Source organism: Pan paniscus, chromosome 16, assembly GCF_029289425.2.
Source record: "Pan paniscus chromosome 16, NHGRI_mPanPan1-v2.0_pri, whole genome shotgun sequence".
NCBI classification, from domain to species: domain Eukaryota; kingdom Metazoa; phylum Chordata; class Mammalia; order Primates; family Hominidae; genus Pan; species Pan paniscus.
The window spans coordinates 30,797,408-30,820,731 of record NC_073265.2 but is presented as its reverse complement, the minus strand read 5'-3'; the positions used below and the strand labels follow the sequence as shown (position 1 = coordinate 30,820,731).

The 23,324-nt window shown below is 53.7% G+C and overlaps 2 protein-coding genes across 3 annotated transcripts; both read right to left on the bottom strand.

Moving 5' to 3' along the window:
• Positions 1-20,321, bottom strand: TYRO3 (TYRO3 protein tyrosine kinase). Of its 2 annotated transcripts, XM_003826617.6 has the most exons (19): positions 19,969-20,321; positions 18,027-18,210; positions 17,698-17,798; positions 16,622-16,792; positions 15,068-15,154; positions 14,197-14,312; positions 11,805-11,982; positions 10,982-11,127; positions 10,323-10,467; positions 9,185-9,314; positions 9,001-9,101; positions 8,642-8,737; positions 8,223-8,303; positions 7,654-7,746; positions 6,783-6,904; positions 6,236-6,345; positions 5,880-6,039; positions 5,533-5,669; positions 1-1,446 (listed from the first exon to the last, which is right to left on the bottom strand). In XM_003826617.6, the coding sequence occupies exons 1-19, from the start codon at positions 20,090-20,092 to the stop codon at positions 1,056-1,058; spliced, it is 2,673 nt and encodes an 890-aa protein (XP_003826665.1). In that variant the 5' UTR covers positions 20,093-20,321; the 3' UTR covers positions 1-1,055. The 2 variants fall into 2 exon arrangements, with proteins under 2 accessions (XP_003826665.1, XP_034794455.1); XM_034938564.3 differs by lacking the exon at positions 5,533-5,669.
• A 1,561-nt stretch (positions 20,322-21,882) lies between these two features.
• On the bottom strand, positions 21,883-22,963 carry LOC100987164 (elongin-C-like). The gene is made up of 2 exons (XM_003826618.6): positions 22,169-22,963; positions 21,883-22,100 (listed from the first exon to the last, which is right to left on the bottom strand). Exons 1-2 carry the CDS (start codon positions 22,314-22,316, stop codon positions 21,910-21,912), a joined length of 339 nt encoding a protein of 112 aa, XP_003826666.3. The 5' UTR covers positions 22,317-22,963; the 3' UTR covers positions 21,883-21,909.
• Between the last annotated feature and the right edge of the window lie 361 nt (positions 22,964-23,324).

Genomic DNA, 23,324 nt, shown 5'->3' with positions numbered 1-23,324 from the left:
TTTAGTCTTCAATTTTATTTCTATTTTAAACAGCAACTAACAGCTTGGAAATGTCCCTAACAGCTAGGACCCGCCCCATGCATTCCAGAGGCTCCCCCACCAAGGCTGGGGTCCAGGTTCCAGGAATTCCCCCTCATCAGGCCTGATTTCTCTCTGGAGACTTGGGACAGAAGAGGCTGTCCAGTTAGAGGGGAAGTTGGCACTAAAGGTCACCGTTTAGAAGGGTTGGGCTCAGACACAGCTGCCTTTGTTAGTCTTAGGATATTTTGAGATTTGGTAGTGTGCTCAGATTGTGGGTATGGAGAAGGGTTCCTGAACTCCTCTCCGGCCTCACTTGCTCCTGGGCAAGCCTCACAGCACCCCTTCCTCTTGCTGGCTCGGCACGCTGCCTTTGGAAGAGGGGCACCTGATAGCCTAGGTACTCCAGCATGCCTTTGTGTGACCCGGTCAGCTGCAGGGAAGCATGCTCCCCTCAACTTCTCCTGGCGTAGGCAGGGTGTGGAATCAGAAAGATGGTGAAGATTCAGACCTGAGATACCAACCCCTTACCAACCCTCACCTAAAAGGGAATATTACAAGGACATCTCTTTGTGACTTGGAGGGGCACACCTGGGTATTTAAACCCCAAGTGTGGTAATAGCTGGGCCACCAGGCTGGAGGCAGCTCAATGCATGCACTTAAGCAGCAGGGGCAGCTCAGCAGGAGGGTAGGGCCCACAGAGCTGGACCTGCCCTCTCCACACTGCCATCCACACCCATGGTAACCATGGAAACATAACCACCCCACTCCTGCCAGCTGCCTGGGTTCAGACAACCAGGACTGGCCCACTTCCATCAAGCCAAGGCCTAAACTGATGCCAGGCTGGCCACAGAGTGGTTGCAGGAAGAACTGGGATTGGGTGATTTGGTCAGTCCGGGCTTCCCAGCACAGCTTGGGAGGACTACCACAGGAGCCTCCACACCTTGCTGTCTGGGCTGGGGTCAGACGGGGCTTAGTCAGCCAGCTCAGTGGCCACCAGAGCCAGCCAAATGGCCCCGATGCCCTCTGCCTGTGGGCTAACAGCTACTGTGTGGCAGTAGCCCTTGCTGCAGCAGCAAAAGGCTCTGTGTCTCATTGAGGGGACTCTCTGGCTGGTGCTCTGCCTGCCCTGGCTGCTCAGCCAGCCCTCCGGGGGTGAGTATGTACCGATAGTCACTGGGAGTGCCACCCACTGCCCCCATGCCACTGCCATCCCCAGCCCCACTGTAGGGCTGATCCCCGCCAGGTAGCTCCAGGCTGCCTCCCGCAGTGGGCTCCTCAGCTCTCTCGATGTTGATGTATAAGGGGTCCTGGCTGGCGGATAGCACAGACAGCTGGCCCAAGATGTTCTCCAGTTCCATTCGCAGACAAGTAAAGCTCGGGCGCTGCTTGGGGTCAGCACTCCAGCACTGGTACATGAGATCATACCTGGGGTGGAGAGAAGCGTGAGAAAAGGCAGGAGCCCTTCCCTCAAAAGCAGGGGCCCCTTCATCATATGGCACTAGGGTTTTAAAAAATTTTATTCCCTGGTGGGGCACAGCGGCTCGCATCTGTAATCTCAACACTTTGGGAGGCCAAAGGGGGGTATTATTTGAGCCCAGGAGTTCGAGACCAGCCTGGGCAATATGGCAAAACCCTGTCTCTATAATAATACAAAAATTAGCCAGGCTTGGTAGACACGCCTGTAGTCCCAGCTACTCGGAAGGCTGAGGTGGGATCACCTTGGGAGGCCAAGGCAGGCAGATCACCTGAGGTCAGGAGTTCGAGACCAGCCTGACCAACATGGAGAAACCCCATCTCTACTAAAAATACAAAAAAAAATTAGCCCAGCATGGTGGCACATTCCTGTAATCCCAGCTACTTGGGAGGCTGAGGCAGGAGAATCGCTTGAACCCAGGAGGTGGAGGTTGCGGTGAGCCGAGATTGCACCACTGAACTCCAGCCTGGGCAACAAGAGTGAAATTCCGTCTCAAAATAAATAAATAAGCAAATAAATTAATTAAATTAAATAAATAAAAAATATATTTGTAGAGACAGGGTCTTGCTATGTTGCTCAGGCTGGTCTCAAACTCCTGGCCTCTAGTGATCCTCCCACCACAGCTTCCTGAGTAGCTGGGATTACAGGCACATCCTGGCTTATTATTTCTCACAACAACCCTATGAAAACAATGATCAAATAGAAATCATTTCCACATTTACAAATGTGGAAACATGCACAAAGAGGTTAAGAACCGTGACTAAAGTCACACACGTGGAAAGTGACAGAGCTGTGATTTGAAGCGAGGGGGTTGACTCCAAAGTCCCTCCTATGTTGAGTGGGCAGTACCTACTCAGTAATTCCTCACCGTACAGCCGGACACAGTGGTATGCACCTGTAGTCCCAGCTACTCAGGAGGCTGAGGCTAAAAGATCCTTTGACCCCAGGAGTTCAAGACTAGTCTGGACAACATAGCGAGACCATGTCTCTATTAAAAAAAAATTAATAAGCAAGGTATGGTGGTAAGTACCTGTAATCCCAGCTACTAGGGAGGCTGGGCAGAAGATCTCTTGAACCCAGGGGTTTGAGGCTACAGTGAGCTGTGATTGCATTACTGCACTCCAGCCTGGCTGTCAGAGCGAGGCCCTTTCTCTTTTTTTTTTTTTTAAAAAAAAAAAAAAAAAAAAAAGGAAACCTACTGAATCAGGCCAGGTGCAGTAGCTCATGCCTGTAATCCCAGCACTTTGGGAGGCCGAAGCAGGTGGATCACTTGAGGTCAGGAGTTCGAGTCCAGCCTGGCCAACATGATGAAACCCCATGTCTACTAAAAAATACAAAAATTGGTTGGGCATGGTGGCACACACCTGTCATCCCAGCCCTTTGGGAGGCCAAGGTGGGCAGATCACCTGAGGTCGGGAGTTTGAGACCAGCCTGATCAACATGGAGAAACCCCGTCTCTACTAAAAATACAAAATTAGCTGGGCAGGGTGGTGCATGCCTGTAATCCCAGCTACTCAGGAGACTGAGGCACGAGAATCGCTTGAATCCAGGAGGTGGAAGTTGTGGTGAGCCAAGATTGTGCCATTGCACTCCAGCCTGGGCGACAAGAGCAAAACTCCATTTCAAAAAAAAGAAAAAGTCCTCACTGTTCATATATAACTTTTGAGTATCTGTAAAAAGCTTCCAGCTCTCCTCCCAACAGGAATTAATTTTTTTTTTTTTTTTTGAGATGGAGTTTTGCTCTTGTTGCCCAGGCTGGAGTGCAATGGTGTGATCTCGGGTCACCAGAACCTCTGCCTCCCGGGTTCAAGCGATTCTCCTGCCTCAGCTTCCCAAGTAGCTGGCATTACAGGCATGCGCCACCACGCCCAGCTAATTTTGTATTTTTAATAGAGGCGGGGTTTCTCTATGTTGGTCAGGCTGGTCTGGAACTCCCGACCTCAGGAGATCCGCCTCCCAAAGCACTGGGATTACGGGCGTGAGCCACCGTCCCCTGCCAGGAATGCTTTTTTACATACAATTTCAGGAACCTTATAAATTCCCTGAAGCCTATCACTCAGGATGCCCAAGGAATGCCTCAGGCTCAGGTGGAAAAATAACAAACCAAAAACCTAATGGAAAGACGCTGAGACCAAGTCCAATGAATGCAAATGCCTGACTCTCTTGCCTATGCCCATGACAAGAGCCCCAAGCACTGCCTCACACACCAGCACACCCCCAGCAGGGGCCCCCAGTAATGGCAGTAATCATGCCAGACACTGAACATGTCGTGGGAATGGGAAAGGTCTGGGGCCGTGGGTACATGGCCAGACTGGGACATGTCCTCAAGGCTGTGCTAGGAGCCAACTGGCGCCTGTCCACCAGGCTGCCTGGGTGAGGCCAGTGCCTGCCCACTCTCCATTGACAGCACCAGCTCCAGCTGGGGAGGAGGCTGCGCTGGGGTCTGGTCCCCACTGCCCATCAGAGCTTCTACAGCTCCAGATTAGAACTGAAGCAGGCTGCAGCCACAGGGAGATGTGAGCTTCCTGCCCCTTGCCATGCCCTGAGCTCTGCTGAATGAACAGGAGGGCCAGGGCCTGGCTTGTGTACTCAAGATTTCCCTCTCAGGTGTAGGTGAGTTACCCACAGCCCAGGCTCAGGGCACTTCAAACCCACTGTCCAAGGGAAGGACCCCACCATCAGGCTGAGCCTTCCTGTGCCTGTCCATGACCTCGGCCCTCTGGAAGTCCAATCCCAGAGCAAGAAATGGAGCAGATTCTTTCTCTGGTCACAGTGGCTCCCACTCCCCCTGGGGCTCATGAAAGGTCCTCTGGGCTGGGCGTGGTGGCTCACACCTGTAATCCCAGCATTTTGGGAGGCCAAGGCAGGTGGATCCCTTGAGCCCAGGAGCGCAAGACCAGCTTGACAAATATGGCGGAGCCCTGTCTCTACAAAAATACAAAAATTAGCCGAGTGTGGTGGCACGTGCCTGTAGTCCCAGCTACTTGGAAGGCTGGGGAGGGAGGATCACTTGAGCCCAGGAGGTCGAGGCTGCAGTAAGCAGAGATCATGCCACTGCACTCCAGCCTGGGTGACAAAGCGAGACCCTGTCTCAAAAAACAAAACAAAAAATACTCACAAAAGGTTGTCTGAAGGCCTAGGGAGCCCTTGGCTTGGATGGAGTGGGAGTGTAAGACTAGAACAGACAAATCACAGTTGTTGTCATAAAGAGTTAAGAGTATATATTCTAAAACTACAGGGATCTAGGTTCAAATTCCAACTCATTCACTTACTAGCTCTGTGACGTTGGCCATGTTACTTAATCTCTCTAATCCTATTTTCTCATCTACAAAGTGGGGATAAATAATAGTCTTTTCCTCATAAGGTCAGAGGAAGATTACCTGAAAGAATGCCTAAATGCCCAGCTAATGTCAGTGACACTTCCCATTATCTTGTCACAGGGTCTGTTATCACTCTAGCAAAGTGGGTGGTATCATTGCCTGCCCAGTCCCGAGGGCTTTGGGCTTGCAGAAAGAAGAGGAGGCAGTTCCCTTCTTCCCAGGATCTCAGTTCCTTATCTTAGATTCCCAAGAGAGCTCAGCCTAGGAAGTTTTCTTAGACTAGCTGGGGTCTCCAGGACAAAGGTTGTATTCACTAGGGTAGAACAAATAAAATAAAATAAATATAAATTAAAAAAAGAAAAGGAATGACGGGTGGGAAGATGGCAGGGAAACCTCCCACACTGTTACTCAGCACTGTGCCTTCTGCTCTTGGGGTTCCTGGTTCTCCTTACAAACTGGAGAAAAGAGACTGATAGACAAAGGCTAAAGCAAGAAATCTGGGATGGGAAAGGGGGAAAGAAAGAAAACAGGGAGGTGGTAGATGAACAGTGAGTATGAGGTGGAGTGCAGCCTTCCAACTACAAGGATGTTTCTATCAAAAAACAAAGGTCCAGTTGAGGCTCTTAGTTCCCACTGGGCCAGCAACTGTGGTGGCAGCCATCAGCCAAAACTCCAGATTCCCCTTTCCTTCCAGAGCCCCCTTCCCAGGATACTCACACGTCCTCCATACACTCCGGAGGCTGTTTCAGGCGGTTCCCGCCAATGAGGTAGTTGTAAATCTCAGCGTTTTCGATGCCAGCATATGGCGTCTGCCCACGTGTCATGATCTCCCACATGGTCACCCCGAACGCCCACTGGGACAGAATCGAGGTTGGGGGAGAAGCTGTCACTAGGTGTCCTGAGCCAGGCAGAGAGCCATGGCTCTGAGACAAGCACAACCTGGGGCTCAGGGCCTCATCAGGGGCAACCAAACCCCAGAGAGCAGACTTGGCTAGGCCCTTAAAGATCCTAAAGGTCTGCTCTCACACTCGTCCCCACCAAGCTTCACGGGCCACCCTGCTCACCACGTCACTCTGCACAGTATATAGGTTGTCGGCCAGGCTCTCCAGGGCCAGCCACTTGACGGGCAGTTTGGAGGCACAGCCTTGACGATAGTAGTCCCCACTGTAGATCTTCCGGGAGAGTCCGAAGTCAGCCACACACACTGTCATGTCCTCTGCCAGCCTACAAGGGGCATTGAGGGAGGGAGTCAGCCTTCTGCCATGCTCACAGGCCCACAAGAGCCAGGACATCTTTGCATCTTTGCTCCCAAGCTACCCCCATGCATAGCAGATACTGTCCCAGGCAGGAGCCGACCATCAGCTAGCTCCTCTTGGCACCTGCTGCTGTCTCCCACCCTCGAGTCCTCCAGAATTCGTACATGCAATTCCGAGCAGCCAGGTCTCGGTGGATGAAGTTCCGAGAGCTCAGGTACTCCATGCCGCAGGCAATGTCCACCATGAACCGGATCAGGGTCTGGAGGGGTAGGTTCTAGTGGACAGACAGACCAAGCTCAGGCTTAACCTGCCCACCCAGCTGGGGCAGGATGGATGGGGGTCCCTGGCCAGAAAGCCTGAAGGCTGTCCCCAGAATCACTGGAAGGAAGGAAGGGGATGGAGGGCCTTCCCAAGGCAAGGAAGCTTCGGCTAGCCTAAGAGGGAGCCTGGAAGACGAGACTCCCCCACCCTGGGGCTCCACAAGTCCCTCCCCCTAGAAAGGGCCCTTGCCCAGCCTATATTTCTCAGCAGGGTTTTGTGAGAGAAAAGAAAGCCTGCTAGATTAAAAGGATTCAAACTCAGACCCCTCCTACTCCCACCCAGCTCCATCAGCCCTACCCAGCAAGCCCCTCTCTGCCAGGGTCTCTATGCCTTTCCAGGCCCTGTGTTCCCACCCGTTTCCTCCTGGCCACCCCTACACCAGGTACTCACAAAGGGGTTCTCCCCAATCCGGGAGGCGAGCAGGAAGGCATGCAGGTCCCCATGCTTCATGAAGGGCAAGATGACCATGGGGATGGGGAGACGGCCTTTAGCCCTGCTCCGGAGGCTTACCCCTGGGACAAGGGAGAGTCAGGAGCTGAGCATAGAAGGGTCAAGGGGCAGTTCGGGTGTCTGCATAAGTCCCCACCTGCTGGGTCCCATCTCTAGCTTTGGCTCTGCTATTTATTTTTTATTTTTTCACAGGCTCCACACTGGTCTGGGGACTACCCAGGAGGGACTCTGGCTGCTCCCATATCCCTGGAGCATCTTCTGTCCCCTTCCTTTCCTTCTCTGTCCACACAAGCAGTCTTTGTTTTTTCTGAAACAGTATCTTGCTCTGTCATCTAGGCTGGAGTGCAGTGGCGCAATCACAGCTCACTGCAGCCTCAATGTTCTGGGCTCAAATGATCCTCCCACCTCAGCCTCCCGGGTAGCTGGACAAAGGTGCACACCACCACACCTAGCTAATTTTTGTATACGTGTGTGTGTGTGTATGTTTTTTTGTTTTGTTTTTTAATAGAGGTGGGCTGTTGCTATACTGCCCAGGCTAGTCTCAAACCCCTGGCCTCAAGCAATTCGCCCACCTCAGCCTCCCAAAGTGCTGAGGTTATAGGCATGAGCCACCACATCCGGCCACACAGTCTTCATGTGCAGACCTTTGGCACTCCTCACCTCAGATTTCTGCCAGGACCCTCCTTGCTATTTTGCCATCTATTTATTTACCAGATGAGTCCAAACGTCTCTCCTATAGGCTGCCCTCTCATATTGGTAGAGCATATTTTTAGCCCTATTCTCTATCTGCCTCCCCCAAAAATGGGCTCACCAACAAGTTTGGCCACGTGTGGATGGTCAAACTCCTTCATGCAAGCTGCTTCCCTGAGGAACTCTTCAATGTCGCTTGAGGCAATGATGTCAGCTAGGAGAAGGGGATGGGGAAGGAGGAAATAAAACAAGATGTGCCCCTAGTTTTGACCCAGGCCTCCTAGGTCTTGTCCTTCAGATGTCCTAGGCTTCCCAGGGAGCCCAGGAAACAGCCCAGCCATGAGCAGGGGAAACCCCCAAGGAGTGGTGCTACTCAGCAACTTCTCCACTTGCTAATGCCTTCCCTTCCCTTTGGTTTGGGCAGCCCAGCAGGTCAACCAACCACAGCTGTAATCACCCAAGAGGGGACTCAGAGGACAGTCACTGCCGATGGCAGACAGCAATGGCTGGGCATGAATATGTATGTTTGGGTTTATGCTTGTGAATTATTCGTGTGGTAAACAGCATCCCAGTTAGTGCTGCCCAGCTCTTCTTGGAAAATCTAGGGGCAAAGCAGAGCCTGCCTCAGGGTCATTCGCCCCTCTTACCCTTCCAAGTGATGCCCTCAGGCTACAGCTATCCCCCACTCACCTTTCAGCATCTTCACAGCCACTTTCACAAAGGAGCCATCCTCTTGCTTCAGCTGGGCCTCCCGCACTGAACCAAACTCTCCTAGGAACCAATCCAAGTGAGGGAGAGTCTCCTTGGCTCTCTGCTCCCTGCCAACCTTCCTCCCAAGTGACCCTCCATGGGGACACAGTCAGCAGACTCTGGGGCCAGTGGAGAAGGCACCCTTGCCAGTAGCCAAAGCAAGAGCATGCTGGGAGCAGCTCCTCAGCCCTCCCTGTCCCCAGCCACCATTCCCCCCAAACATCCCACACTCAGGAGTCTACAAGCATATCTTGTTTACGGAAGCCGACCCAAACCCACAGCCTCAAAGTGACAGGGGCAACCAAACACTTCCAGCTACAGCAAAGCAGCCATGCCCATCCCCGCACAGCCTCACATACCTTTGCCCAACATCCGGCCCAGGGTGAACTGCTGCTCTGGGATGAGCACATCCTCCAGTTTTTCCTTTAGTTCATCGCTGATGCCCAAGCTGTCCACTGTGGGGAAAGGGTTTGTGGGAAAGAGGGATCTCTGATTCCTGAGCCAAAACCCAGCCTCTTATACCCCAGACTCTGCCCTCAGAGCATAGAGATGAGCTTAGGTCTCCCACGGCTGGGGTGGTGAACTCCACACAGGCAGATTTGTGTGCCTGGGGCTCACTGATGTTCAGACCTATCAGTCAAATTAATAATTTGGTAAAAGAATGCAGATGGGGCACAAGACAGCCCATTTGTCCTTCCCACGATCACCCACCACTCACATGTGGCCTCGATGCGCTCGGGCCTTTCTCGATTGAAGGACCGGGCTGCCCGGAAGTGAACGGCTGGCTCTCCCCGGGCCATGACACTGTCAAAGGCTTGCCTAAAGGAAAACCCAGGATTTGGGGTCATCTCCAAGGTCTTTCATCATTACCTGCCTCTCCCTCCACATCCCCATCCCCTTACCCAAACCGCGTCTCTTTCCGTCTCTTTCGAAGCAGGATGAGGGCCAGGGCAGCAGCCGTCACCAGGGCCGTTAGCACACCAAGGACCACAGGTACCCAGGATGTGCGGCTGTGAGGAGGGCCCTGCTGGCCTGTGGGAGGGAGGTGCAGTGGCATGAGCTAGGATGACACCATGAGGTCCCTTCAGAACTTTCCCAGGATGGCCATCCAGCTGGTTCAAGGGGCTCCTCTAGGTCAATAAGGGTCCTGAGGGAAAGGGGCTCCAGAGGAAGGCCTAAGAGTCCTTCCTACCTGGTCAGAGACAGGCCCTGGCTGTTGTGACCTAGAGGGTGACCATGGATTTCTATGCCAGTTCTGGGGCAGAGAGAGGAGAATGAGATATAGTTTGTTTGAGACACAGTCTTGTTCTGTTGCCTAGGCCAGAGTGCAGGGGCACAGTTGCAGCTCACTGCAGCCTCAACCTCCTGGGCTCAAGCAATCCTTCCACTTCAGCCTCCCAAGTAGCTGGGACTACAGGTGTGCAACATCACACCTGACTAATTTTTAAATTTTTTTGGTAGAGATAAAGTCTCACTTTGCTGCCCAAGGTGGTCTCAAACTCCTAGACTCAAGCAATCCTTCCACCTCAGCCTCCCAAAGTTGTGGGATTATAGGTGTGAACCACCACTCCTGGCCTTATTTGTTTGTTTCTTTAGAGACAACAGGCTCACTCTGTTGCCCAGGCTGGAGTGCAGTGGTGCAATCATAGTTCACTGCAGCCTCAAACACCTGGGCTCAAGCAATCCTCCTGCCTCAGCCTCTGGAGCAGCTGGGCTTAACAGGCATATGTCACCACACCAGGCTAATTGTTTTTTTTTTTTTTTTAATTTTTTTGTAGAGACAGAGTCTTGCGATGTTGCCAGAGCTGGTCTCAAACTGCCGGCCTCAAGCAATCCCTCAACCTCCCAAAATGTTGGGATTACAAGCATGAGCCACCATGCCCAGCCAAGATAGTTTAAACAGCCCTGGCCTCAACTTCTTCACTCTGTCTGTGGGTCTACTAGGAGGGGAGATGCTACTAGGCTCCTCCCATCAGTCTAGGTTGCCCTTGAAAACCTTGATCCCCTGAGTCTCTGCCCCTCTCCGCCTATAAGCCTCACCTGCATGGTCATGAGAAGAGACCACCAGTGGCTGACTCCAGGGTCCACAGCCAACTGCATTGGAGACGCACACACGTACGATCAGGTCCTTTTGGGGATCCCAGCCTGTCAAATTGGCCCTGGTCCCCTCCACTGTCAGCTCATCCTGCAGCCAGGAAAAGCCCCCACCCCATAGTGAGCCTGAGGAGAAGGCCTCCAGCTGGGGCCTGAGGACAGAAAAAGGTCCAGCTGGGAACATGGGAGTATAGGGGCACTGTGGGTTCAGGGGCTGCAGGAACACAACCTTCTGGGAGTAATCACATTCCTCTTCCGGGCTGCAGGGGCCTCTCCAGAACACAAACAAGGCTCAGTCCCAGAATGCACAGGTGGGGGATGGGAGCGAACTGAGCTGGGGACAAAGCCTTATCTGTGCCCTCCCCCAGCTCAAGCAGGAATGTGCTTCCTGCTTTATTTACAAAGTGCACACAGGATGCAACCCTAACAGGAGACCAATCCTTTGAGAAGTGGAGCTTGCAGAGGAGGGTGAGGAGGAAAGGATTCCCTGGGGCTGCGGGAGACCCAGGCCCACCAAAGACAACCATTTTGAAATTCTTAAAGGCCTTAGAACCCTGAAGGCTGATACTCCAGGAGAGTGGAGAGAGGGGAGGGTTCTGTCTTACCTGGGTTCCATTGTCTTGAACCCAGGACAGTTTGTAGGGTCCCAGGGGGCCTTCCAAAGGGGCCTCGGGGATCACTTCTTCCCACTCCAAGATGAGGCCTGAATCTGTGCGGATGGCATGGAGGTTTTGGGGAGCGCTGGCTGGGGCTGCAGCCAAAGAGAGAAGATTGCTAAGACCCCTGCTCTTCCCACCATCATAATTCCATGCAGACCTTTGGAATCAACTCCCAAGAACTAAACAGCTCTGAGAGGCACAAACTGGGGAAGGGTTCACCTCCCAGCTCTGACTGCTCTCACCCACTGTGCTGGGGGAGGGGTAAGCAATGGGCAGGACAGGCAGCACCCCAGCTCGGCAGTGTTGCTCTTCATCACCATGGTTACTGCCTTTCTGCCTCATCCCTTACCACTCCCCTCTCACAGCTATGCCAGCCTCTTTGCAATTGCCAAGCAAGTTCCTGTCATAGGGTCTTTGCACTTGCTGTGCCTTCTTCTGGCAGTGATTTTCCCCCAGATATTTATATGGCTTCTTCTTTATCCTTCAGATCCCAGATCCTTCAGATCTTTATCCTTCAGACCTTTTTAGGGGGGGTTTCCTTAACCACCTGGGGACACTTTATCAACCACATTATCTGATCTTTTCCAGTTTGCTTATCTGTTCCACCTACAAGAACTATTTACAAGGTGGTATGTAGTTATATGCAGTAAATGTTTGCCGAATGATGCCTGAACCTCCATCTCTACCAGCACCATTCAGAACTCCAGCCAACACGGCCCCCTTCCCGGCTCCAGCCCTGCCCACCCGCTCTGCTCTATGCATCCCTTACCTAGACCCTTGGTCTGAAAGGGCACCCAGTCAGCATAGGGAGAGGGCCCCAAGGCATTGGCACAGCGCACCCTGAGGCTGTAGTTGGTGGCAGGCACCAGGTCCCGGAGCAGGCAGGTAAAGGGGGGCACAGGGACCACAACAGCCAGGACTTCCCAGCCTCCTGGGGCCTGTGTCACCTACAGAAAAGCAGAAAACTAATGATGTAGGGGAGAGCCTGTGAGAGATGGAAGATGGGATGGGTATAGTTATGGGTGCTTGAATGAATGCTTCCTCTATCAGCAAACACTTGCAACCCACGCCCTCCCATCTGCCCCCACCCCAATAATACATGGGGTTCCACACCTTCATGCCTTTGCAAATGCTGTTCCTTTCACTTGGAATGACCTGCGCTTCCTAGCAAAGGCCTACTCATCCTTTAAGACTCAGTGCAAATATCACTTTCTTGGTGAAAGCCTTTCTCAACCACTCCAAAAAACTCCTCTTGTCCTTTTGTACTTGGTACGAAACTCTTAGGGCATACTTACCACTTACTGTGCCTGTTTACATGCCACTCCAAAGTTCTAGAGCTTCTGAAGCTCAGAGAAAACTGGGAGCCTAGGGCACTATGAACCAGCCCCTCATCTTACATTTTGGGGGCCCAGGGCAAGAGTACAAAGAGATCCACGTACTATATGTCTAAATATTTAAACATTATAAATCAGCTAACAAACTATTAAATAGTTTCTCTCTTAATATTTTGACCAATAAACCTTCAAAACAACCTGGGAGATCAGGTTTGCATTTGTAACTCTCCAAATCCCTGGAGTCCCGAGTCAGAATGAGGAGGCACTGGAAGAGCTGGCCTGAAGCCAAGGTCTGCACCATGAGGGGCCTCATGTGCACAGGCGTGGACAATGCTGACTGCATATCCAAGCTCCATTCCCATCCCCCTCACGAATGGCTGCCCCTTGGGCTTAGAGGTGGTCATATCACACTGCGGTCCATCCTTGGGAAGATGGAGCAGGGAAAAGGCCCACACAGACCCCAGAAGCAGACTCAGAACCATTAGGGCAAGAGATCCTGAATAGCTATAGTATAGTGTGGCAGTGAGGGGGTCCTTGCCATCTGGATGGGCATATCCTCTTGGCCCTGTAGGCTCTCTGCCCCAGGGAAAGGGGTGTGGCCAAAGGAGGGCCAGAGTAGGATCCTCTTTTTTTTTTTTTTTTTTAATAGAGACAGGATCTTGCCCTGTCACTCACTCAGGCTGGAGTGCAGTGGCATGATCTCGGCTCACCGCAGGCTTGACTTCTCAGGCTCAAGTCATCCTCGCACTCCAGCCTCCTGAATAGTTAGAAGTACAGGCGCATGCCACTGTGCCTGGATAATTTTTGTATTTTTTGTAGAGAAAGGGTTTTGCCATGTTGCCCAGGCTGGTCTTGAACCCCCAGGCTCAAGCAATCCTCCCGTCTCCGCCTCCCAAAGTGCTGGGATTACAGGCATGAGCCACTGTGCCCAACCTCAGTAGGGTTCTCTAAATGGTGGAGCCCAGAGCAGGGGCCCCTCCTGCCCAGGGGAACTGCCCAGAACAGTTTTGAAAGGTACTCATTAAATGGCTTTTGAGTAAACGGATGAAAATGAGCAAGCCTGCATTGCCTCTTGTTTTTAGTATCACCTTACACAGTTTTTCCACTCTCCAAGGCTTAGGGCCCCTTCTGGTCATCTTGTTCTCTTTGGCTTGAGTGGGGGTTGGGGGGTAAGGTGGAGCATGATAGGGTGAGTATCAGCAAAGGTTTGAGCTTTCACCTAAGTAAGAAAAACTCGTCTGGGTGTGCTGGTTCATGCCTGTAATACCAGCACTTTGGGAGGCTGAGGCAGGTAGATCACTTGAAGTCAGGAGTTTGAGATTAGCCTGGCTAATATGGTGAACTACTAGTCTCTACTAAAAATACAAAAAAAAAAAAAAAAAAAAATTAGCTGGGCGTGGTGGTGCATGACTGTAATCCTAATCCTAGCTGCTGGGGAGGCTGAGGCAGGAGAATCACTTGAACCCAGGAGGTGGAGGTTGCAGTGAGCCGAGATGGCACCACTGCACTCCAGCCTGGCCAACAGTGAGACCCCATCTCAAAAAAAAAAAAGAAAGAAAGAAAAACCTTCCAGGTACCCCAAATCTGTTCTAGTGATCTGCTTTCCAACCTTATGAATGCATGAGTTTGAGCCAATCTGCAAAGTCACTTAGTTGCCAGAGCACCCCATGATAAGAGACCGTGGCCTGTGTTCTTCCTGCTAAGGAGCAGAGCCTGAAAAGAGCTGCAGACCAAGCCCCCAGGAGCTGGCTAGTGAGTGTGATATCCCTGTCAACAAAGTGCTGGCCATGCAGCCAGAACGAGCATGGCCCGGCCCGGAGAGCCTACCTGAACTGTACAGGACTGTAGCAGAGCTCGGCCATCAGCACCTGGCATCCAGGCCACACTAGCGTTGCTGCTGGAAAGCTTTGTCACGGTGATGTTGAAGGGGGCTGCAGGCAGTGCTGTGGACGGGGACTCAGAATCAGTGCCCAGTAGGGATATGAGCAGAGGCAGCAGGAGGCATGGGAGTCAAGCCTTGAGTCTCTCTGAGGGTCCAGGGCATCCCCAACCTAAAGACGGCTACTCAGCACTCCCAGGATCACAGGAGTACACAAATAAGCAATCAGTAGGGCACAGCTGCTCACACCTGGGAGAGTGCCTGGGCTGTGGAGAGAGGTTGCCTCTCCCTGCGACGAAGGCCCTGTGTAACTGAGGAATGAGATGAGAGGGTATGTGGGGGCAGCACCTCAGGCTTGGGAGATACAAGGGAGAGACAGGCAGCTGCCCCTGCAGCCACAGCCTGGCTCCTGCAGACACCCTCTCCCTCCCCCTCTCTCTGTACACCAGCCCTCTGGTCTCCTCCATCCGGTACTAGGCTGTTTTCCCCACCCCCATCCCCTCAAAGGGAGGGGCAGAAACAAGGCTGGGCATGGGCCTTGACCATCTCCTGCTGCCTCCCTCCCTCCTTCCCTCCCTCCCAAGGACTCTGCTTCGTGATGGGAAATCTGCTGTGACGTCAGGATTCTATTCTCATCTCAGCCACGCAGGGTCTCAGGTGCTCCCACTAGGAATGGGAGCTATGCCAATTAACCCCTTGCTCCCTAGATCCCAGCAGGACCACAAGGGGAGCTGGAACACAGAACGATTCTAACTGCTAGACAGCTCGCTGTGAATGCCCCTGGCCTCATCCACCCTTCCTCCCTGCCAGCCCTCCTACCTTGAAGGTGAACAGTGGCTGTGCGAGAAGAGGCCAGGCCTTTTAGGTTGTGAGCTTCACAGGAAAACATGGTGCTCTGGGTCACCCCTGGGGCCAGAAAACCTCAGTCAGCTCCCCAAGCAGCAACCCCACTCAGTGCAGGACTGGGAAAGGGGAATACTCAGGCTCTGGTCTGATCATCCTTAAATCCCTCCTGCCAAAGGAAGGGGCTGGGCAGTGAGGTATGGTGAAATGAACAGGGACACTGGAGTCTGGTGAGCCTGGAGAGGGCTCTGTTTTCTCATCTCTCAAATGGGAGAATTGTGAGAATCAGGTAATGTGTGTCAAGTGCACAGCATGCTAAATAAGCCCTTGAGAAACGTTATACCACCCTCCCACCTCCATCCCATCTCCCACACACAGCACAAATTGCCCCCCTTTTCTGGTCACTCTTTTATTGCGCATACCAGAGTGAGCCCTTCTGTTTGCTCTGTGCCCCCTTGGGGTTGTTATTTGCAGACTCTCTGCCTTGCAGTAGTTCTCAGCTCTTTATGCACGTGTCTTGTCTCCCCAGTTATACTCAGTTCTTTAGCTTCTATTTCCTTTGTATTCCCGCTGTCCCCTGTGGTGCCTAGCACAGTGTGGTGTGGAGTAGGAGTTCAGTGAGTGCTTATTATCAGGCTGCCTGCCTGAGGGTCCCAACCACGCACACCTGGAAGGAAGTGAACCCAACCTCCTCTCTAATCTGCTCCAACTCAGCGCCTCCTGAACAGGACCTGCACTTGCTTCCAAGAGGTCTCATAGTCCACCTCTTCTCAAGATTCAAATTTCTGGAGAACCTAGCTCAGCGCCCATTTCCCTGGCACCTTCCAGCACATGAGACCAAGCTCAGACTCCCATCTTTTTTGCCCAATTCAAGCCTCAACCAGAAACAAATAAGCGAGCCTTTGTTTCACAAATAAGCAAGCCTTACAAGCATGTGAGGGTATGTGCCCAAGAAACTTGGGGCCCAGGTGGGTGTGCAGGTGTGACTGTGCAGAGGTATGGACAGACACAGTTGTTTGAGAAAACGTGTGGAGGTTTCCCGGAAAGCGCCATTAGGGGAGGAGGCCCTGTATCTTTGTGCTAACCTCCCCCTACCCCTTCTCCCTCCCTCCTCTCCCCTCTCTGCAGCCTGAGAGTCTTGTCTTCTCAGTGTCTGCCAGATACTCCTCCCTAGCTCTGCGTGGGCTGGTTTCTGGCTCCTTCCCTTGGGAGGGGTGGGGGATGGGTGCCCCTGGTCTCATACAATTCATCTCTGAGGGCCAGCTGTGCATGGCCTGGACTGCTGTGAACCAAAGGTGGCCCCACACCCTCCTTAAGCACACACAGCAGGATCACCACTAATCAGCCCACCCAGCCAGCCTAGCACACCTGACTAATGAGCTTAGTAATGGTGCAGCTCACGTCCCCAGACACTGGGGCTTGCTCTGGACGCTCACAACTGCAAGCTCAGTGGCTGAAACTCTGCCAGCTTCAGTGCCCTCCAGGACCCAGCTCCTTCTCCACTCCAAGCCCCCTTCTGAGGCTGCTCACCTGTTACATTTAAAACAGATGGAGAGGGAGCGGGTCCCCCGATCTTCGTAGTTCCTCTCCACCAGACAATGGTAACAGGTTCAGGGGGACCCACAGCCTCACAAGACAGTTGGAAAGGGGCATTGGGTGGCACTGCCAGATCTTTTGGCTCCACTGTGAAAAATGGCACACCTAGGAGAGAAGGGGAGTGAGGAGTGAGCCCTGCCACCTCTTGGCTTCCTACTGTACAAATCACAAGTCTGTTTACATCTGAAGTCCTCCACGCAGAAGGTTCCCACAGGCCCCTTATGATTAGGTCAACAGCAGAACAGGCATCTAGCTTGAGAGGTAGGCGGTGCTTCTCTTTTTCAGGCTCCTTAGGAATTTTTTTTTTTTTTTTTTTTTGAGATTGGTGGTGGGGCGGTCTCTCTATGTTGCCCAGGCTGGCCTGGAACTCCTGGGGGCTCAAGTGATCCTCTGGCCTTAGCCTCCGGAGTAGCTGGGACTACAGGCACACGCCACCATGCCTGGCACCTTAGACACGTCTTCCATGCTGCCCCCTTAGGCATGGCAGATTTGGACAGCTCTTCTTGCAGTAAGAGAGGAGACTGGGGGTGGAGAGCTGGGAGAGGGGCATAAAACTCAGGGGAGTGGGTGGGAGCTTTAGCAGAGTTCTGCTGCCAGGCCCCAGCTCCCATTCAGGGCCCTTTGTTACTTTCTTAGTCACTTTGTTTTCCTGGGCTGAACAGCTCTGAGCTCCCGCAGCTGCAGAGCCTTCCTCCCCTCCCCCTGCTGGCCAGGCCACTTGGCAGAACAGGGTCCAGTCCCAGATGGATGCTTGAAGCTTGTTGCTCAAGCAACGGAAACAGACTGCACCCCACAGGTTGTGGATCCCAGTTGGTCCCTTGGTTCTCAGATACCCAACTCCAACTGGTAGGGTCTTCCGACATCTGGAGTGGGCCTACAGCCTGGACAACCAGGCCCCACAGAGCAGTGGGGCAGCCCAGCTTCTACTGAGTTCTCCGCTGCAGAGGTATAGTCACCAGCAGACAGCACGTGCTCCAGGCCAACACGCCCATATGGCTCTGCCTCCTCACCTTCTACCGTGAGCCACACTGGCTGGGAGATCTCGGTTTCGCCCCCATCCTCCACCTGGCACCAGTACCGGCCGGCGTCAGAGCGCTCCACTGACTTCAGGCTGTGGAAACAGGATACGAGGCTTGCTTCCGAGGGCAAGGGCGGCAGCTCTGCTGGGCAAACTTGATGAGTTCAGCCTGCCCCCACTTCTGGAAAGTCCCACAGGTAGCCAAATAAAAAAACCACAGACCTCTGGGCATCAGGAGAGGGCCCCAGCTCCCAATCCCCAAGGAAAGAGCATAGCCTGCCCCCTGGCTGGCAGCCCACACCTTCCCCCACAGGCCTGCACCTGAGGAAGCCGATCCAGTGCTGCTCGCTGACTGGGATGTACAACTGGTCCAAGTTCTGGACAACAGCCCCATCCTTCACCCACTGGATGTCAGGCTCCTCCATCCCCTCCACACTGCAGTTGAGCTTCACCGGCTGCCCCTGAGACACTGTCAGCTTCACCGGGGCTCCCATGAGCTTCAGACCTGAGGGGTGGGAAGGAACACGTGTCAGCCTTGAGAGGGACTCTGTCTCTGTAAACAGTTCCCATTCTCTTCTAGAAGGTAGCTTCTGTGTCAGACAGAGGGCTCTTTCTCAGCCAAAGTCAAGGAAGCAGAGGTAGGACAGTGTGGAAGGGAAGGTCGCTGGACCTGGGCGAAGGGAAGGGGCATGGCAAGCTCTCCAAGTTCCCTCCGGCTCTAAGGACCTCTTCCCCATGTCCTCCTTCTGAGCCCAGACAGCAAAAGGAAGGCAGGCTGGGCTGAAACGATGGGAGTTACCCTACTAGGGCAGGCACTGCTCTAGGAATGACTGCTGCACCCAACTAGTGCAACAGGCCGCCAGCTCTCCACCCAAGGTGTCAGCCCAGACCCTGAATTGCTGCCAGCACCCTCTGCACCCAACCTTACCAAATGGAGCAGGGCTGAAGAAGGAAAGGAGGGGGTGCTCCCCTGAAGTGGAGAACATATGGCTGCAAAACCACGTCAGATCAAACACATGGCAGCCTTCCTGGCAGCCATCCGCTCTATTAATACCTGAATGTGGGCAGGGGCGAGTGCTAGGAAGGTGGGAGGCAGAAGGGAGGGCTGGGGCCCTGAGCAGGGAGCCTAAGACCCCTGAGCCACTGCCACATCAACAGGGGCCACTCTTTGGAACTTGTGTGCGTGCGCGCACGCGCGCGCGCACGCACACACACACACACACACACACACACACACACACACACACACACACCCCGCACCTCTCCTGGCCTCCTGGCATGTTTCTAAGCAGAGAGAGGGGCAGGTCAAGTATTCGCATAAGTGAAATCCAGCCCTGCTTCTTCTCACCCTTTGCTGTGTGACTCTAGGCAAAGTCGTGGGCTCCCTGAGCATCAGGTCCACACTTTTCGGCTTGTGAATATTCGTCACCCCGTTTCCCTTCCCTTCCCTGAGAGGCTGATATGGCAAGGAATGCTGTCTCAAGAGAAGATGCCAGCGGGTGGCCGCTGTCCTGGCCTGTGGCTCTTCCCTGCTCCCTTCACCCTCTCAGGACCAGTCACAGGATGGGGGCCAGCCTCCCGCTCCCTATATGCCCAGCAGTCCCCGAGGTGCGGGGTGGGAACTTGGAGAGCACCGTGCTGCATGGAACGCTCTTGTCACCAGCAAATGCCTCAGTGGCTATGTGGGAACACAAGACTAACCCCTCCCAAAGACCAGCAACCTGGCACCAGCCCATCCTCTCCAAGATTCTGCTTTCAGGAAGCTCTGAGGGCACAGGAACTCGAGTGTGCCCATTTGTTTTTTGTGACTGGGCACCCTCACAGCCCCTGTGTACCTAAATGGTATCAGGGTGGCCTTTGGGTGCCCAGCCCCGGCCCGTGTGGTTTCCGAGGCGGACCTTCGCGTGCGGGGCAGGCAGAATGGGGTCCCCAGTACTGGGAAGGAGGGAGCTAACAGCTGGGAACATCGAGGCGGGAAAATGCAGTCCCAAACACTCCCCGCTGACCACACAGCCCACACCCCGCTCCCTTCTCTTCCACCCCGCCAGAAGAGCCCCGAGCGCCAGAAAGTTGGGGGTGGGGGCCCGGCCGGAGATCTGGCGGCGAGCACTCCGCAGCGCGCCCTGTCCCGGCCCCGAGCCTCGGCCTTCGGCTCCGGACCCCCACCCCGACTCCAGCCCGCCAGGCCCGCCCCGGGCTCCGACCCCCGGCCGCGCCCCTCCGCAGCCCCCCGCTTCCCGCCGCCTCCCGTGCCAGCCCCTACCTGCGGCGGCGGACTCCGGGAGCAGCAGAGAAGCCAGAGCCGCCAGCAGCAGCCCGAGCCGCGGTGGCGGCGGCAGCGGCAGCGGCGGGAGCCCCGGCCGCCCCATGCTCCGCCTCAGCGCCATCGGCGGCGACGCCGCACCATGCCGGGCCCGGCCCGCGAGCGAGGAGGGAGGAGGGCGGGGAGGAGGCGGCGGGAAGGGAGCGGGAGGGAGGAGGGCTGCGGGAGGGGCTGGGGCCGCCCGTGGGGCGGTGCTGAGGCGACCGCCTCCGAGACCCGCGCCCGCCTCCGGCCGCGGTCGCCGCCGTCAGCAGCGCGGGGTCCCCGGGGCCGCTCCCGGGCCACCGCGCTCCTTCCACTGCCGTCGCCGCCGTCGCCGCCGCTGATTCATGTTCTTCTCGGAGCCGCCGCCTCCTCCCGGCCCGCCCGCAGCCCGAGCTCGCACCGCCCCCCCGCGGAGCCCCGGCGACTGGCTCGGAGCGCGAATCCCAGCCAGCGCCGCAAACCCCCGCGGCCCCGCCGGCGCCCCGCCGGCACGCCGGCCCCAGCCGCCCCCTGGCCAAACCTGAGGATCCGGCTTGGCCTCCAGGATGGGCTCCCCGGCCACGCCCCTCCTTTCCCTAAACCCGCTCCGGCATCTTTTCTAACCCAGCACTCCAGAGCCTTCCCTCAAAACCCCGCTGTCAGCCCCCACCACACCCCAACTCTTGTTCGGACTCTGATCCCAGAATCCAGCCCTCTCAGGACTTAGAGCACCTCAACCCCTAGACACTCCCATCCATCTGGCTCCCCAAAACTGCCTTGACCCGGGGCTCCCCCAACAGGATCGGCTAGCATCCCTTCGTGCCTCCCTTTCATTGAGCCGTTCACCCAAAATCCCCATATTCATGTCCTATTGCCATGCCTTTATCTCCAAGTCCCTCCTACCTGAAAAATGCCCATTTTCTCCAGCCCCAATTGCCGTATGTTTTCCAACTTGGGTCTTGAGTTTCCCAAGATCTTGGTAATCCCCAGGTTTTACCTAATATATATCCCCACCACTACACTACACAGGCCAAAGCCTAATTGCCCATATCTTTTTGGGCTGTCATTTTTCCTGGTTGCTTCCCCTGCTTCTACCCCTTTTCCCAGGACCTGGTGTGAAAGTTGGCTGTGTCGTCACACTGTCCAGTCAAACATTAGCTATTATTAGTAGACCACCTTGCACACAGTAGGCTTTCCATAAATAAATAGGCAGATGCCTGTTAAATGAATGAATAATTGCTTCAGAGCCTGCCCCACAACCAGTAATCACGAGGGTGGCCTTGCCCACAGACATCCTGTCAGGCACATGCAGAGCTGGTTCCAAACCAAGCCTACCAAGTGTGCTCCTCCCCTTGCCCTTCCCTCCAGGGGGAAGCCCACCCCACACCCCTTCCAGAGGTCCTGGGTAGAGAGGAGGGACCAGCCACTCAGCTCTGGTTGCCGCAGGCTCACTGGATCTTTTCAGGGATTCTCCTGAGCAGCAGGGGCCTGCCTCTTCTTCCACTTGGCCCCAGCAGTGCTTGTTTATTAATTACCCTAATGATAACAACAGCAGTGCTGGCAGCAGCCTGAGACCCAGCTGGGGGCGCCCCCAGGCGGCAGCAGGAGGAGAGACTCATGAGGCACTGTCAAGACATGGATGGCAGGGGCCAGATATCTCTGTCTCTGTTTCTTTCTTTTTTTTTTTTTTAATTGGCATATTTGTTTATTTCTCAGTTTGTGAAAATGTTCTTAATTTGTTGATGTAGCAAACAAATTTCAACTTTGATTGCTATCAAAAAAAGATAATCTGCTTTGCAATGAACTTTATATAGTTAAACTGCATACAGGCAACATGCTATATATGAAAAAGTTACTAACTGATCTACAGGTATTACATACTGAAAAGAGTTAACAGTTTATTATAATTTATTTTATTTAACAATCTAGGAAGTTCGCAGCCATCAGCAGTTCTAGTACAATTTCAGGTGCAATTGGGAATTCGGGAATCTCGATGGAGCTGTTAGTGTAGCGAACCTTGTAGGTAAAATACATGCATACTTTCGATAGCACATGTGAAGGTATCTCTCTAAAATTGACCTCATTGGTTTCGTTCTCAGCAAACTGACCTCACAGCATAAACAAAAATTAACTTAAGACCAAAGACCTAAATTTAAAAGCCAAACCCATAAAACGCCTGGGCCACTCAACATGGCTTTTATCGTGCCTGATGTTAATGCATGTTCTCTTTTTACAATAAATTCATGGCCATCAGATGATATCAATTTGACATACGTGGCATCAGGGCCTTCACAGCCACCATAGGTTTTCTCCTCTCCATCCATTTTGTTCTTATGAAATTCTACTTTGCTTCCCCAGGAACTTTAGTAGTTTCCTGGTGAGGCGAGGACGCAGAGTGTGTGGCTCACTTCCGTCTCCTCTGTCTCTGTTTCACTGAGCTCTCTGGCAATTATGTTCTTCTTCCTTCTTCCTTCTTCTTCCTTCTTTCTTCCTCTTCTTCTTCTTCTTCTTCCTCTCCCTCTCTTCCCCTTCTCCTTCCACTTCCCCTTCCCCTCCTCCTCCTCCTATTCTTCTCTGCTTCTTCCTCTTCTTCTTCTTCTCTTTCTTCTTCTTTTTCTTTTTTTTTTTTTTTTTAGATGAAGTTTCACTCTTGTCGTCCAGGCTGGAGGGCAATGGTGCGATCTTGGCTGACTGCAACCTCCACCTCATGGATTCAAGCGATTCTCCTGCCACAGCCTCATGAGTAGCTGGGATTACAGGTGTCCACCACCATGTTCGGCTCATTTTTGTGTTATTAGTACAGACAGGGTTTCACCATGTTGGCCAGGCTGGTCTCAAACTCCTGACCTTAGGTAATCCGCCCACCTCGGCATCCCAAAATACTGGGATTACAGGTGTGAGCCACTGTGCCTGGCCTCTCTGCCAATTTTCTTGAGCACTGTGGGTCAGCTTCAGGACCGTTTCCCAAAGGAAAAGTCTCGTTACTTTCCAGAATCCACAGTTTCTGAGTTTGGGCTGAGTCAGGGCAGGCAGACAATAGTCTGGGGCCGAAGGCAGAATTGCCTGGGCTGCTCTTGGGCACTTGTCACTTTTCCAAGCCCTCTCTCCCGCCTTTTCTCTGAGGGGGACTTCAAGTTTCCAGTGAAGGGGAGCCTCCTCCTCTTGATTCCAGCTGACATTAGTAAGATTCATTCTAGAGGATGTTGGACCCAGAGCCCAAGCCAGCCTTTTACTTCCTTATCTCTCTTCATTCCCTCCCCACCATTTCCTGAGCTGATAGGGAATCCCACCCTAAAGGCCATCCTTTTCTACTGGTCAAAATGGGCTTCTCG

Bases quoted from the DNA above. Each gene is read 5' to 3' on its own strand.
- TYRO3 (XM_003826617.6), bottom strand. From the start codon at position 20,092: ATGGCGCTGAGGCGGAGCATGGGGCGGCCGGGGCTCCCGCCGCTGCCG. The intron at 14,313-15,067 runs GTAGGAGGGCTG...CCCCGTCCACAG, and splicing joins AGCCACTGTTCACCTTCAAG to CACTGCCTGCAGCCCCCTTC. The intron at 6,905-7,653 runs GTGAGCCCATTT...CCCTTGTCCCAG, and splicing joins ACACGTGGCCAAACTTGTTG to GGGTAAGCCTCCGGAGCAGG.
- LOC100987164 (XM_003826618.6), bottom strand. From the start codon at position 22,316: ATGGATGGAGAGGAGAAAACCTATGGTGGCTGTGAAGGCCCTGATGCC. The intron at 22,101-22,168 runs GCGTTTTATGGG...TTATGCTGTGAG, and splicing joins AGCCATGTTGAGTGGCCCAG to GTCAGTTTGCTGAGAACGAA.